Source organism: Phasianus colchicus, chromosome 1 (assembly GCF_987193195.1).
Source record: "Phasianus colchicus chromosome 1, bPhaCol1.hap1.1, whole genome shotgun sequence".
Lineage (NCBI taxonomy): Eukaryota > Metazoa > Chordata > Aves > Galliformes > Phasianidae > Phasianus > Phasianus colchicus.
In genome coordinates, this window is record NC_143436.1 from 132,605,885 (window position 1) to 132,622,825 (window position 16,941).

At 45.7% G+C, this 16,941-nt stretch overlaps 1 protein-coding gene across 6 annotated transcripts in view; it reads right to left on the reverse strand.

The window, feature by feature from the left end:
- GABRA5 (gamma-aminobutyric acid type A receptor subunit alpha5) overlaps positions 1-15,290 on the reverse strand; it is a 53,874-nt gene extending 38,584 nt beyond the window's left edge. The window contains exons 1-6 of one of the 6 annotated variants that reach the window (XM_090126855.1): positions 15,166-15,290; positions 14,716-14,770; positions 13,978-14,130; positions 6,291-6,412; positions 4,729-4,796; positions 4,395-4,615 (exon numbers count right to left, since the gene is read on the reverse strand). In XM_090126855.1, coding sequence (XP_089982981.1) covers positions 4,395-4,615; positions 4,729-4,796; positions 6,291-6,412; positions 13,978-14,063 — 497 coding nt within the window. In that variant the 5' untranslated portion in view covers positions 14,064-14,130; positions 14,716-14,770; positions 15,166-15,290. The other 5 variants (XM_090126847.1, XM_090126843.1, XM_090126835.1 and 2 more) reach the window with 5 other exon arrangements.
- Between the last annotated feature and the right edge of the window lie 1,651 nt (positions 15,291-16,941).

Genomic DNA, 16,941 nt, shown 5'->3' on the forward strand with positions numbered 1-16,941 from the left:
CAAATGTCTGCACTCTCAAGCCAGTAAATTATGCAGATGCAGCTTAATGCAACAGATTCCTGGATGCACTCAAGGCCAGGCTGTCCTGGGCAGCCTGAGTTGGTGGGGACCAGCCCTGCCCAGGGCAGGGTTGGAGTTAAGTGGGCTTTAAGGTCTCCCTCAACCCAAGCTATATTCTGTGTTTCCATTATTCTGTGATTTAAATGTAGCCACAGCCAGAATCTCTTCTTTTGCTGTAATAATAAAGAGGAAATCTATTTGCACACACATTGCACACATGACCACGTGACAGTTAATTGACAAATTATGGCAGATGTTTAGATACCTAGAGATAGCAAAGGTGGCCGGGTTCTGTTCAAACTGAGGGTAAGAATGGGACTCCAAGGAGCTTAGCCCTGGCCATGAGATGAAAAGAATGTTCAGCATCTAAAAGCTGAAAAAAATCAACTTCAGTTGTCTATCAACTGCTGGCCAAAAGCTCAGTTATGTTCCAAATGCAAACATCATCTGCTTCACACAATTTTTGGCCAAAAAAAAAAAAAAAAAAGAAGGCAAACTAACAGCATTCTGCCAGTGTTCTACAGCAAAGTTTATCAAAGCTGCAGTTTCTACAGTCATCCCCCATTGAGTACAGAGAAGCTGCTCACTGAGACAGTTGAGTTCTCTTAGCTTGAAAGGGCTGCTTAAATCATTGTCCTTGAAACACAGCAGTTTTAAGGAACAAATGAGCTTTATGCTTTTAATAGCATTTATTTCCCGACTCAGATAATCTAAATATTTTTCAAGCATTTGAAGGGACAGAAGAATAAAATTTTTGCCTGCCTTCTCAAAGCCATTTTCTATACAGGTGAGAGAAATATGGGCCCTTTACCACAGCGCTCTTATGGAAGGAAAATAAATAAATAAATAGATAATTGAAAATGGAGCTGCAGACAACACTCCCCTCTAGGGGCAGAAAAAGAATTTGCAATGCTCACTTCAGCAGCGTTTCATTTGTAAACCACGTCAACAAAATATAAGAGATAAGGCCTACCAAATCAAAGACAATCAGAATTATTAAGCTATTCCCCGCAGATAATATTGCTGTTTATGAAATCTATCTAAAGAGAACATTGTGTTCTTATGTTCAGGCAGAAAGGTTTTTATACTGTACGTCACAGAAGCATATTTATTGCAGTTCTACAGCAAAATATATCCTACCAACTCCTGACCTAGACTACAAATCATGGAATGCAACATGCAAAAAATTCAGTTCACTTTATAAGTAAACATATTTATCACGAAAATATATGTACTGCCAAGTGCTAAAGCTGGAAGTTTGCTCAGCTGATCAAACTCGGTATATTTGGAAGTCAAATAAGAGGAGGGTCAGCGTCTGCTCAGCTGCTTTCCTCCTCTTCATTCAGGCAGCCAGATGCAAGGTTGCAAAAGCAATTCCGGCATCTTTGTCAATGACAGAGGGTCCAATCCTCCCAGCACAGATTACTCCTACGTACAGTCTGGGAAGCTCACAATTCCTCCTTGGAAATGAGGGGGATGAAGAGCTAAGGGAGGGCTGTCTCCACATCTCCAGATCCCGTGAGCCAAGTGAGTGGGGTGGGACCTGCAGAACACAAGGCTCATGCCCCAGCTGAGGTCCAGCATCCTCCACCAGCGCACTGCTGTTGAGACAAGAAGCCCTGTGCCCAGCAGCCTAATTTCTCAGGAAATGCCATTCTGGCAGCTCTGAACAGCCATATCTCATTCAAGATCTGCTTGAGGGGCTAAGCACAGGTCACAGCCATGCTGCACAGTGAGGTCAGATTCTTCCACTGCCTCCTGGCACAGCACCACTACTTCTGATGAACTGCCCATCAAGACAGATCGTGATCCTGAAGGCAGCACAGCTCCCTGCATCTTATCACAGCAGCCTCCCAGCATGAGTTTGAACAGAATAGGATGTACTCTCTTTTATTTTTAAAAAGTTATTACTTGCAATAGTGGAAGGGAAGCTATTTAAAAAGCTTTGCGCTCCATTTCTTATCACATACAGCATGGTTAGTGGGAATGTATTTCCATACACATGCACACCCACACTGAATACTCTACACAAAAAGAAAAAAAATATTGTTTCATGTTTTTTAGGCTACAAAAGTATTCTGCATCTCCCTGTAGCCTACAAAAGCCACAAATCCCAAGAAGTCCTAACCTAACATTTTGAGTGTGTCAGCAACACAACTCCCCAGGATCTTCACAGAAGAGGGGTAAGACTGCCTGAGGCATCCTCATCCCTTCTGCTGCCACTTGGGTTATGAGCCAATAAAACAAGGTTGCCTGGTAAAGACACGTAGCACGACAACATGAACATCTGAACCAAGCTCAAATGTTCCTGGAGCAGGGCAATCTTCCCTCTGGTACATACACAGCCTGTATGTACAGGGGTTTCACCACTCCCTGACAAAGCCACTTTCACAGATCAGCTGAGAGGCAACGGCAGCTTGCCCGGGTCTTGTTCTGTTTCTTAAGGTTTCTCCATTACTTGCATAAAAGTCATCAGGAAATGCATCAGTGGCAATCTTTGGGGGTGCACAAAGGTAGCCCTGGCTGCAGTGGGGCTGCTTTTAAGGCAAGAGTTACCAACTTTTTTAAAAAAACAGGTTTCTCTTATAGTTACTTTGACTTTCATTAATCCAAACATGTATGCATATCCTCACATAGATTCGGGAGTTTATTGCTCTCAACAGCGACCTGAGAGGAGGTTGTGGCTAGGTGGGGATTGGTTCTTCTCCCAGGTAACAGTGATAGGAAAAGAGGTAATGGCCTCAACTTGTGCCAGGGGAGGTTCAGGTTGGATATTAGGGAAAATTTCTTCTCAGAAAGAGCAGTGAGGCAGTAGCACAGGCTGCCCAGGGAGGTGGTGCACCGTCCTTGAAGGTGTTGAAGAACCATGTGGATGTGGCACTGAGGGCCATGGTCAGTGGGCATGGTGGGGGTGGGCTGGTGCCGGGACTAGATGATCTGAGAGGTTTTTTCCAACTTTAGTGGTCCTACGATTCTATTGCAGCAATCACTAATTCAGCAAAAAGCATGAGAAAAAACAGCAATACGTATAGCAGAAAATAAAGTGAGCTTTTTTTACCTTCTTTTTAACATGACCTGTACCATCTCTTAGCTTTTTCAGCAGTTGAGCAGTTACAAATGTGATTATCTAAAGCTGTAAGGATGTACTTAAGGATACCTCACATCTCCTAAATCTCTTTTCCTCTGTTCCATTCAAGGGAAGGAATTTAACAATAGGGTCAAATAACAAATAAGTAAATAATGAGGACCAGAACACCTGAAATAAACCTTAAGAAGCTCTAGGTGCCTCCATACAGAAGTGTTATTCCTGAGCCAAACAAACATTAACCACTCAAAGCCCCCCAAATGTCTACTAGCCCTAAAATGCCAGCCCCACAGCAGGATAGGAGTGCTTAACTTCACCAGGGGGCAAGTGCTCAAAATCCTCATTTCAAGGCAGCCAATGCCAGGTCCCCAGCCACTCTGCTGGGTCTCATGCATCACTACAGGCTCCTATCAGACAAGCTTAGAGTAGGCTTTTTCTTTCATCTCTTTTCAAGTCTTGTCCGTATGACTACACTCTCAGAGAAAACCTTCCTGAAGATACATGGAAGTCTTAATTACTACAGCCTAATTACTTTTAATGAGCAAATAGCCATATACTGACATGGGATTTGGCCTGAGAAGAACTTCAGACAATCCTCTAATGTCACTGATATTATATATAATATCTAGGTTATGCAATGATGAAGCCTGACAGTATCCTCTAATCAGATGAGGAGCACAACCCTGAAGAACTCAGATGCCAATTTGCTCCTCTGGAGCTGGCACTGCCAGCTTTGTTTTCAGGAAAATACTTGCTAAAACAGCTCCTCAGTGCTGCTAGCATACTTCATTTATCTCTGTGATGATTTGCCTTTTAGAACAATTAGTGAAATAGAGAAAGTAATAACAAAAGCTTCAGGGGTTCAAACTGTAGTGCCCCAGAACAAGATGCCAGTCTGTGTGGCCTTTGGGACAGTTCTGCAATTAGCACTGCAGCTACAAACACAAACAGTAAGAGGGAACAGATCTGCACTAAAAAAGCTGTACAGAATCATCGAATCTGTTGAGAATATGTTTTTCACTTAATCAAAGGAAATATCTAAGCACCAGCAGTATTCAGAAGCTACAAATTAATTGGTACTTGTAGGCAGTGATTACGTGATTCTCCTCTTTTCTTGATATTCGTATCAATATGTGTGAATGACTGGTTGCATGGCTCTGCTGGGGGTGGGGCAAGTGCCACTCTCCCCTCCTGAATTTGCAGATCTAGCTGGGAAACTGCATAAGAATAAATGAATCCAAGGTATTACCTCATTGTGTACAGCAGAGTGCCGTCATCCTCAAGGCGCAGAAGTTTGTTTGGTGTCGTCATGTTGTGAGCAATAGACTTCTTGCCATTGTGGAAAAAAGTGTCTGGTGTCCAGATTTTGCTGGCGAGCAGGTTGTTGAGAGGGAGACGCTGCATAGGTCCTTTGAATCGAAGCCTTTCGTCCTTCCAGCTTTGTCGGAAAAATACATCTATGGTGTATTCCTTGCACAAAGAAACAGGCAGGTTACCAGAGGGTCAGAGCAGCAGTGATGATTCTGAAAATGACTTGAGCCCAGTAAACACAAGCGAGTCGGAAGCCATGTGCTAGAACTTACCATCTCTGTGTCTGACACAGGGCCAAAACTGGTAACATAGATGTCTGTTTTCACCTGAGTTATTCTCTCTGCAACAAATATAGACTCTGAGTCAGTAATTGCTTTAAGATGCAGTTCGTGCTTCTGATGCATTTCTCTTTTAACAACTTCTGAATCACTCCAAAATCCCCAAAAGCTTGAAATTAAGAAAATGTTTAAAGAGACATTCCATCCCTGATCAAATGCAAATCAACCGTTGAGAGTCCAGGTTCTTTCCCTATGATCACTGGAAAGAAACATGTCCTTCAAGGTTGCAGCTCCCCTGACCTCACTTTCAACATTGGCCATAGGGTGAGTATGCCTTGGAAAGGCCTGTTTCCCTCCACTTACCAGGCTGGTTTGCTTGATGGCAGACATCAGTATTACAGTTGTTCAAAGTTAGGTGAAATTAGTTCTACTGCCCAGATTCTGAAGACTCAAGACTGAAGCCCAGAGGAGTGCCTTGAGGCTTCGAGGCCAACACACCTAGAGGCTGGCCTGGAGCCTCAGAGATCTAGAGGGAGGCCTAAACTAAAGGCCAAAAGGCCTACTAGTCACAAGACTGACACAGAAATCTTTAGGTTCTGAGGCCAAGCATGCTGCTAGAGGAATGCCAAGAGACAGCCTAAGAGTCCTCAGGGCAGAGGCACAAAAGGAGACCTAGAGGATTATAGGCATAGCTTCCTAGAAATGTCAGAAGTTCATTACATAAGATGGGAGAACTGAGCCCTATTTTCAAGCATCTCTGTGTAAAGTGAGAGGAAAAGGAGAGAAAGGAATGAAAGCAATGTGTTGGTCTCATAAGAGGAAGGGGTGGGGGTAGTCGGATTAAAAAAGGGCCAGGAAGAAACATAACAGATGGTTTACACATGAGTAGAAGATGAGAGAAATCTGGAGGAAAGAGAGCTGAGGGAGGGCTCAACAGGGTTAGGATGGCAAGTAACTACTCACATGTTACAGCTTTAAAATAGCTGCTGTAGAGGTTATTGAAATGATGTATCAATAGAGCTTTGCTGTAGCTGTCTAAATACAGGTGGTCTGGGGTTCTGTTTTTAACAGAGGTTCTTGTCACTGGCATAATTTTATACATGCTGACCAGCTAGGGAACCCTGCAGCAACCTGATAGCACCCTGTCTTGCTCACCTTAAAAGAGAGAGAAAAGAAACCCAAACTGTATTCAGTCGCAGAAAGCAGGCATCATACATGCTCTTCTCATTCAACTTAAATGACTCACACAACCAAAAGAAAAAGCCTTCAGTTACTCTTGTACGGGGCCCTGCTTGCCAGAAGACAAGTCTACTTTCTGGGCCCTGTTTGTTTAATGAAACCCATCCCTCTTATCAAGGCTCTGCTGACAGCAGGTGCCCTGCTTAGAGACATGGTTTTGTGGGCAATACAGTTGGTACAGGGATAGTTGACTAGATGATCTAAGAGGTCTTTTCCAACCTCAGTGATTCCATGATTCTGTGATTCTGTGTGAGGGTGGCAGAGGGTCACTGACTACCACCTGCACATTCACTGCCACAGCCACCCAGCTCTGCTACCTCCTAGTCCTGGGCGCAGCCGGTTGTCATAGCCATCCAGCAGGCCATCCAAGATCCTGGTGAAGATGGTAATGTTATCATTGGTGTCCTCTTTTCCTGGTGCTGTCGGTGTTTGAGATAAGCTGTTTCATGCAAAAGAAAAGAGACTCATCAAAAGCTGTTGGCATCATGGGGCGTCAGATTCGTGAAAACTTCATGACAAGAGCCTACCCCCTCCCCTCTCATTTCACCTGCTCCTTGTTTTTTCCTGAAAGGAATACTGCAGAACAAAACCCACAGCTCCTCATTCCTCATCTCTCCTCTGTATTAATTAGTTTCCCTCCTTGTAGTATGCAAATAACAACGGCATGTAGTGGGCCTCATTCCATAAGGGTTCGGCCAGGTTTGTTTTCTTCTGCTCTTGATCTGAACTCTTCATTTCAGTGAGTTATGGAAAGAAGTATTTCAGATATAGACCTTCAAGCCAGAAAAATATTACCATGTTTAATTCAAAATTTGTCTGCTCAAGTGCACATGCCTCAGATCTGAAGCTGGCTTACAGAAAAGCACCTACAAGGATTCCCACAGCACAACTGGAACTTGCACTTCTAAGACCATTTTATTTTCATTCAAGAGAATCCTGTGGCTACTAATGGTTTTGCTTACCTCAAGTTTATCAATAAAAAATGCTTCAACTGCAGCAAGCAATGAGTACCTCTTCAGATGGAAAGCTTGCTCAGACTCAGTGTTTGATTCAAGTTTAAGCCTCTACTGAAATTACCAACAAATGTTTCATCCACTACAAAGGGCACTGCTGATAACCACACCCCATCTTATGCACCCTGTCAAGGGACAGAGATTACTTACACTCAAACAATCTGAACTCACTGTGACCGACTGACCCAGAGATTAAATAAAATCTGTGTTTATTTACTAATAGTCAGCAGGAAAATAAACCTATAATTAAGTAGAGACTCTCAAAGCACTCCTCTGAACACACTGCCTTGCAGAACATTTGTAAAATATGCATTATACTTACCTAGCAAAACTGGATTTATAAGAAGAAAAATAAAGGACTTATAAACCTGGTTTTCCCTCCACAAGGCTTACACTAACAGGACCTTGCTGACACCCATGCAAGACACTTTTGGTGCAGACTGTTTGAGGACACAAGGTCTGCTTCATGCTGGTGGTCACATAGCCCCTCCCAGTCAGACCCAGTTGTGAATCTGTCCCCCAATACATCTTCTGTGCTTCTGCTGAAAAAAGAAAGGATTGCAAAGCCTCTCAGGAAAGGGGAGCAAGGAGCTAGGATGATTCCTAAAAACACCAAATGAGGAAACACTCGAACAAAAGTGATCCTCATAGCACAGGGGATGTTGGCACTGAGGTAATGGCTTTAAGTTGCACCAGGGGAAGTTCAGGCTGGTTATTAAGGAAAAATTTCTTCTCAGAGAGAGCGGTGAGGCAGTGGCACAGGCTGCACAGGGAGGTGATGGTCACTGTTCCTGGAGGTGTTGAAGAACCGTGTGGATGTGGCACTGAGGGATGTGGTCAGTGGGCATGGTACGGATGGGTTGATGGTTGGAGTAGATGATCTTAATGGTCTTTCCCAACCTTAATGATTCTATCATTCTATGATTAAAGAGACATTAGACATCCTGCCTGGTATGCCAAGCCATTCAAGACAAATACTATACTGTTTGTCAATCATGATCGAATGAGCTCACTACTGAGTGTTACAAGCGGCACTCTAACAAAAAAGGACAGGAGACGAAATTTTCACAGATTCTTCAGCTATCATAATTAACGCTTTGGTAAAAGCACTATTTAAAAATTTTCTCATTCCTTTTTAGCCTTTTTTTCACGAGAAAGAGACGTGCATCATGCTGTCTGACTGCTCCACCACATCAACGTAGGAATCCATTCCCACTTTCCAATGCACATAACAGAGAGGCAGAGAGATCAAACTTCATTTCATTTCCACAAGTTTCATGAGAAGCAGTGACTAGACAAGGGGAGAGCGATCTAAATTAATGCCTCATTAAGTAAAAATGTGAGGTCAGCAGCCATCTATTCCCTCTGGCTTGCTGACTCGGCCAGTCAGCACGTATGTAGCTCAAAAACAGCCTCAGCAAAACCAGCCCACCTCCTCTCTGCTAATTAAGAGATACGGAGGAGATTTGCAGGCAATTAGGAAAGATACAGAGAGAAATGGACTGCAGAGGTAAAAGACAGGTGGTGCAATGGGCGATGGGAACAAGGGATGGCAAATATGGAGCAGGGATTATTGTAAAGGTACGGTGCCAGGCACGTAGCATACAAAGCTTCACTAGTTTCTCTGCTCTTGAAAAAGCTTGTTATTTTTAGTGCTCACATCTGAATTCAACACCAGTTGAGCTCAGAGAGAAGATTTCCACTGAACTATTTTTGTAGGGATGGGACAAAATACAACCAGCTCTCATAACCTCTCCTGTAATACAAGTAATTGATGGTGCTTCATTCTGTCTTGGCTATAGACATTTCACCACAACACTATACATACCCTAAATACTGAAATACGTGCATAGTTTTGTATAGTTCGTAAGAAAAGCTAATTAATAGATAAAAAAGCTGGGGAAGTGACGAGGATGAAGACTCATAAAAAGTCAGCACTTCATCTGCAAAACAGCAATCCAAATTAGATTTGGCAGATCACTTTACCCGAAAAAGACAGCATCTGATGCTGACTTTCAGAGAAATGTCAGTATTGTGTGAAGTACTGTCTGTAGATGGATTACTGTTTGCCATTAATGCAAATGTTGCTTTTTATTTCACAGAAAAGTTAGCATTTTGTGTGTATTCCTGAGATTGCTGATGAAATATCAATTCCCATTTTGGTGTAAATGCTGAGGTTGTCTTTTACAATGTAAGAGCTTTAAGACGGTACTGGCAAAGTTACATACGTTGTTTTACATTACATTCTATAGCATTATGAGTAGCAAGAACACAGGTGATATCTTAAACCAATTATATCCACATGCATGAAGACTAGGTTTTATCAAAAAATTTGGCAGCTAAGCACATTATCTTCTTGTTGTGACAAAAATGTTTTTAAGGGGATGCTTTCATTTATGGAGTAAAAATAAACCTAGGAAAGAGCCTTAGAAGATGCTAAGAAAATTCAAAGATAATTAAATTTAAAGCTCATTATTGAACTTAAACTAAACCAACTAGGAATACTTCTCATTACATTTATTTAATATTGCAGTTTCAGGGTGACTGAAAATATCAGACGCTACAGAAAGAGCCATCAGAGTAAAATCCACTAACTCTCTAAAAATGCTCAGCTACCTCTTCTGATGAGTTCATCGCTTACCATTTTAATCATTGTCTTTTTTGCCATCTAGTCAAAATCGTGTCATGTTCTATTCATACTTCTGTTGTAATAAGAGGAAAACAGATTATAAATACTTCACAATTTTCCAAAAATATTTTTTTTTAAGTGAGAGACACTGAAGAAATAACTGAGGAGTACTTTGCAATTGAAAGCTGCATTTTTTTCTCTCTAAGAATAAAGTTTCCAAGAACTTGCTTCAATAGGATTAGGAATTATACCAGGCCTCAAGACAAATCAGCAATTTATGTAGAAGATGGTGGAGAATCCATTTGCACACTTCTGGATACTGTCAGCTGGCCAGATATCAAAGGAAATACATTCATTTCTCCAAGTGAGCATCTCACCATCCCTTTGTTACTGATTCTTGAGATCTGAAAACGCCGATATTGTTTTGTGAATTTGTGCACCAAAAACTCAATTCTTCCACAAAAGATCACAATATGGGATAGGGCTGACTGAAAATAATGAAACTTCAATGGTCCTTAGAGATTCTTTAAGAATAATGTCATTTTTTTTATTCACCAAGAGCTGTACTTCACAGCCTTCTAAGTACAAGCCTTCTGTGAGCATTGTGATGAAAGCCTGTTTCCCATGGGGTAACATCTTATCACCTTCACCCCCTTAACATCCATTTCAGCACCTCCCAACACCCCCTGTGCTTCCAGGCTGCCAAAATGCAGGCTCACAGGGAGCTTTCTGCTGGGCAGAAGGGTGAACCTCCACCTGCCTCCTCTCAGCATTTCTAGCAAACCTGTTTTTCCATTTGTTGAATTGGGCTGATGGGTTCATAAAGTTATCTGGAGCCACTGAAGACAGAAAAAGCAGGATACAAAACATAAATGGATAAGCACGACCATGTAAGCGTATGACAATTTACAGAAAATTAGTCTTAAAAATATGAGGAAGAGCTCCCTAGCATCTGTGACTACTCAGCAAGGCGTAACCCAGCAGAACTAGCTGCTCAGTGCTGCAGAGACCAATGTGAAGTAAATGCCACGGGCTGAAGGGGAGGTATGCTTAGCCTAAATAGCAGGATTATGTTCTCAGTGATAAGGGCAGTGAGCTAGTGGGAAACTACGTGAAACCACCAAGCTGCCACAGCAAGAGTCTCACCATGAGCAGAGACGTGTTGCGTTGGCTACAGCTACGTTTAATTGCAATCTTCTGCTTCCCGTGTTTCTACAATTGCAAATATTATTAGCAGATGGTAGCTGATCTGTGGTTACACCAACAACATCCGTCCCTGCTGGTTCAGCTCTCGGACAGATTCCTGAAACTGCATGACAAAATGCAAGCATGCGCAGGGAGCGTGTGCTGCCAGCACGTCAAGAGGGATGTCCATGGGCAGCCTGGGGCTGGCAACGAAGAGACAGTGTGCAGCAGGGAGGGCCGGCACAGGGCCAGGCATGTGGGACATCTTCCTGCTCATCCACAGCAGTCACCCATCCTGACAGCCCACACAGGGCAGGGTGCTCAGCGAGTGTCACTGCACCCCTCTGCCAGGACAGGATCCTACCCATGGGGTGCTCAACCCAAGGTGCTCTGCCTCACCACGGATCACCACATCACCATGGTAATCTTGCAGAAACTCAAATCCAAATATTCTGTTTTTTCTCTGACCTGATGGCAGGAGAGCACCCACCCCCTGCTTGCTATTGGCAGCGTGATCCCGTAGACCTTGCAGACATGAAACTCGACTGAATTCAATGCAAACCTTCATGTCAAACAGATGGAAGAAATCAGATTCTCATCTCATCTGAAAACATTCTTCACAATTATAATTTACTTCTAATGATTCAAATTACTGCCTAAGTGCTATATGCTTTAACTTTTGGTTAGCCCTGAAGTGGTCAGGCAGCAGGACTTGATGATCTTTGTAGGTCCTTTCCATCTGAGCTATTCTATTATACTCTAGTTTAGTCTGGTCTACTCTATTCCAAATATTTACCTTCAAGACAACTATCGTGAAATACTTCAGTAGCATATCTTAGTTCCTTACAGCATTATGCAACTCCAGGCTGAAATCACAGAAGCCTGAAAAAGTCTCAACCTGTGCTGGACTCGTTATGCAGAGTGGGGTCATAAAATTGTTAGGCAACAAGAATGGGGGGGTTGCATACTCTTCTCCTTTAACCTATGTCTTGAAAGTTTGATTCAGTGACTTTTCTTCAAATAATTTCTACGACCATGCCTACAGTCTTTCTTTCTCTACAGCCTACTGATGGGGATAGCACTCAATAGTCATTCCACATTTATGTTAACCATTAATCACAGACTTTTGCTGAGATTTCTGAAGTAGCCTAGGAGACTGAGATACATAATTTCTATTTATTTTACTAGGCATTGTGCATCAGAATCCCCAAAGGTGGCTTTGGCTATGTCAGCAAACACTGTATTTATGATTTAATATAATCATGGAATGACTACGGAGAACGGTAGACAAATCTCTGGCCTCATCTGTAATGCCCTACTGTATTTTGTGTCTAATTTGTGGCCATTTGACCAATCACTTTTGTTTAGCACACTGCTAAAAGCACTGAAATGTAGCAGGGCAATTCATACGTGGATGAAGCTAATAAAAAACAATCTGATAACAACAGCAAGTATTATCAGTATTAGATTCTGGATCATAGCAGTTAATAAAGCAGCCTACATGCAAATTGTACCGCTCTGTCCTGAAGAGTCAGTCCCAAAGCACTTAGCAAATTACACTCTGAAACTGCTTCTGCCTCCGAAACAGAAGCGCTGGAGCATCCTCTGTCTTTTGAGCAGGGTCAAAATTCAGCCCTAAGGCAGCGTGTGAGTGGTGCAGTGAATTGGAGCTGCTTATCTCTGCAGGCCCTGACTAAAATTACGAGATCAGAAATTGGGGGGTGGGAGGGCAGTTACGTGATGATCTCATTTTAGTGCACAGCAGCTTTTGGATAACTCACAAAAACAAGTGTCCTAGATTCCCCTAGCTGTCCTTCTCTGGCAAGTTATGGGCCACAAGGATACCTACTTGGGGCTGGGATTCAGTGTTTACCTGGGAGTTGAAAGGAAGAGTTAGGCCCTCTGTTCTGCAGTACTGAATATCTGTTCTTCCCTTAGAGGAGTAATGCAGTTACAAGGTAGACAAACCCCACACCAAAAGGTCTTGCCAAACTACTACAGTTGAAACCTTCTGCTGGGATGAAGGAAGGTCAGGAAGGGTTACAGCCCATATAATTTTCTCAGTGTGAGAATACTTTGTTAAATCCCTGCCATGCCCAAGGGACAACCAGTCCCACACCATCTTAGCCCTCTCCATTTCTACTAGAAAGCCAAGTGGGAGTTTTGCCCTAGGCTGCAGTGAAAGAAGGCTTCAGCTTTTCCAAGATGCCCACAGTGGACTGCAGCTCTTTGCCCTCCCTGCGGTGTGCAGGGCTGCAGCTGCTCAGACATAGCACCGTGTTCACTGTGGGACTGCACAAGGCACACGCTGAAGAGGGGGTTCAGTCCTGTTTACAGTACAGACAGACATCTTTCAAAGTCTGGTCTTTCTTCCAGTTCCAATCTGGAAAAAAACATTTTAATTGAAACCAGAAGCTGATTTGCATCTCCATTTTGTACCTTCTTCTAGCAAGGCACTGATGGGCATGCTTGTGAATCAGCACACGGGGAGGATTCATTTCTTTCTTCTAGTGAAATCATAAATAATTGTTCTCCTCCACAAAAAAAAAAAAAAAAAAAAAAAAAAAGAACCAACCTACGTTTCCAGGGCACTTGCTAAATGCTTCTCAGTGGCACATCCTTATTTTGAAAAGTCCATAGGATCTCTAGGTTTAGGGGAAATTGATAGCTAGGGGGTTTCTGCTTTTCTGTTTATTGAAGAACAGTCGTAGGAGTATTTCACAATATAGTTTTCTGAATGTCACCGTCAAGACAGCATCTACGGCAAAATCAGGAAACGGAATTCCTTGTTACATGCTTCTGAGAAATGCAATTTCTGGTTATCCTAGCAAGTTTCCAACTCAGCTGTCCCTCCAAGCTGTCCCAGTGCTGGAGTCTGCCCCAGCCAAGAGCACACCCTGCATCCTGCTGTGCAGCACTGCCTGTGCTGTGCCCTGCTCAGATCACTCAGGCTCCGTCCAAGCTCTCCACAATCCCCCCAAGCCCTCCTACAGCAGTAGTATGAGATGCTGAGGTGGAGCAGGAAAGCAACCCACCCCCCTTCTCCCAACACTGCTACATTCAGATCAAATGCAAAGCTTGCTTGTTTTGTTCTGCTGCTCCACACCGCATGGAGCCAAAGCTTTTCATTTCCTTCCAAAAGCCACAGCAAAAATCCAAACGTAATTGGCAACTTACCCGAAGCGGCCGGCTAAACTCATGGAGACGCAGAAGAGGAAGAAGTTTTTGATCATGATAAAGCCAGAGACCGTTCCATTGTCCATTCCAGAGGAGATGCGTAACGCAGGTGGTTGCTTGGGGGAAGGTGCAGCTGCTCACTTTGGTCTCACTCTGCAACAATGCAAAAAGAAAAAATTATCACAGGTCGGAGCAGCAGGACGGCCGGGCTCAGCCAACACCACGTCTTCTGCTCCCTGTGTTTCTCACAAACTTATGGAGGCTTATGTAAACATCAGCTGTTTATGTAAAATTCTATACTGGCAAGGACGTGCTTTACCTTCTGCTGACAGCAAACTGCAAAACAGGGAAAATTCTTGGTGGCCCACTTTTCCTTTCCATTCGTTCGTCACCGAAGGCATAGTCACCATTTTCCATGCGCCGCTTCCGACCCTTTCCCCATCTCGACAACTTCCCCACGTCTGCAAACCCAGGGCTGTATGCAGCCTCCGCATCCCCGTGCTCCGTCGCAATCTTTTCCCATTAACTACCCGGCTTCCCTTTCCAAAATCCCAGTGAAAATGCCAAGAAACACCTACTGCTTCTTGGAATCCACGCTGCTGATGCACGGCTTCGCAAAAAAATGGGGGGTGGGAAGGGGGGGTAGGGGGTGTCAAAAGTGACCTTCCTTGCAAAGGCACGGGAACCTCCCGCTATCACCGAAGCTGCTCCAGTGCCTGCTGCTCCTCGGGTACCTGCCTCAGCCACCACACCACCGATCTCAGCATCGTGTGCTACCGTTTTCCTCTGTGCCCTACGATTTAAAAAAAAAAAAAAAAAAAAAAAAAAAAGACACAAATAAAAACCAAACCCAAAGACCCCCTACTCCCCACTAAAGCCCGGAGGGAACCGCATGTCATTGCCACCCGCTCCCCACACCATACCATACCATACCCCCTCTCTACAACTTGCTCCCCCGGCCCGAACGCACAGCCGCCCCCGCGCCGCTGCCCCGCGCCGCGTCCCGCTGCCTCCGCACCGCACCGCACCGCACCGGCGTCCCGGACAGCCGCTCCCCGCAGCCGCTCAGCCCCGGACCGCCCGCACCTGCCCGCATCCCGCACCCCTTCCCCACGTTCCCAAAGTTTGCGGCCGCCATGTGAGGGTCCGTCCGCCTCTCCCGGTCAGGACTCGGATCCCGCCGCTTACCCGCGAGGGTCGAGGGCGAGGGGGTGGCGTCGGCCCGAAAGTTGCGGCGCGGAGCGGGAGCGGCGCCGCTGCCTCTCCCGCCGCTGCCAGGCGCGGCCCCGCCGCAGCGCCGCGCCCGCGCCGCCCCCGCGCGCAGCCCGGCAGCGGGAGCGCGGTGGGTGCGCGGGGCGCGCCCGACCCCGGGGGTCTCGGCACGGCCCGGCCCGGGGGCTGCGGACAGTGGAGGCGTGGGCGGGGCGGGACTCCTCGTTCGCCCGCGCACACCTGGATGCGGCCGTATGGGCGTGTGGATGGGCATAGACACCGTGTGTGTATTCGACTTCTGTAGGCAGTGCACCTGGGTTACGCCGCTCTAGGCCTGTTGACAGCACCGGTGTGACGGCAGCGTTGGGTTAGGTTTCAGGATACAATGCGGGGATGTGGTGGTGGCTGAACGGGGCAAGGAGGGGTTACTGCTCCAACGCTTTGTGCACGGGGCTCTGCAGCAAGTGTGGTGCCAGGCACACGTGTGGTGTGGGTAGGAGGTGTGCTTTGGGCTATCCGAATGTTCAGCTGACCAGGCGATACACACAGAGGGTGGTGATGCGCTGGAACAGGTTGCCCAAGGAGGCTGTGGATGCCCCATCCTTGGAGGCATTCAAGGCCAGGCTGGATGTGGCTCTGGGCAGCCTGGTCTGGTGACTGGTGACCCTGCACATAGCAGGGGGTTGAAACTGGATGATCATTGTGGTCCTTTTCAACCCAAGACACTTTATGATTCTATGATGATGGGATGGGTGCCGTGGCTACAGCACAGTCCTCACTCCTCTAAGTTCCCTGATGTGTACTCAGCATTTTGCATTACCTGTGATAAATATCACAGAATCATAGAATCATTAAGGTTGGAAAAGATCACCCAGTCAAACCATCAGCCCACCCCCACCATGCCCACTGACCACATTCTTCAGTGCCACGTCCACATGGTTGAACACCTCCAGGTGACTGCACCACCTCCCTGGGCAGCCTGTGCCACTGCCTCAGCACCATGGCTGTGCTTGGAAATAATGCTCCAATGAGGTGATGTCCCTCCTTCAGGTAGCCCTGCAGCTCAGTGTACCATCGGATCAAAAACCTCCGAGGAAAGGATCCCACCGCTGAAGGCAGGATGGGACGAGCAGCTCCCTACCCTGCAAGATGCTCCCCGGGGTTCAAATCCTCTATTTGTGGCTCGATGCTGTTCTCAGGCAATGAATGACATGTGGTTGTCCCCGGGGTGCAGAGCCAATGCCACACGTTGGTCCCCTCCTCTTTCCTTGGTGACCACAGCATCACAGAACTGTCAGGTTGGAAGGAAGCTCTGGAGATCATCGAGTCCAACCCCTCTGCTAAGACAGAATCCCTACAGCAGGCTACACGGGTGGATACAGAGTTGTGAATGAACCCTGTCAGAGCCCAAAAAGAGGCAGCATGGAGCGACGGGAGCTTTTCCCGCTGTTACTGCATAGGAGTGTTTAAATACCAGATTTCTTACAGCGAGTTGCTTTCCGTCTCCAACTATTCACACCTCCACACAGGTGACGTTGTGAGAACGGTGTTCTCTCTCCCTAACCCGACGAACGAGCCTTAGGAACTCCTGCTCTGGGTCTCCCTGCCGCTAAGGGAGCCGTGCCCTGTCCAGCGCTCCCGCAGCTCTTCGGGGCCTCACACAAAACAAAATCAAAAAAGCTCCGGACAGGATTTGCCCGACAGGCAGCAGGTTCGCTACACGCGTGTTTACCGCGCGGCAGCGCTCCAGCC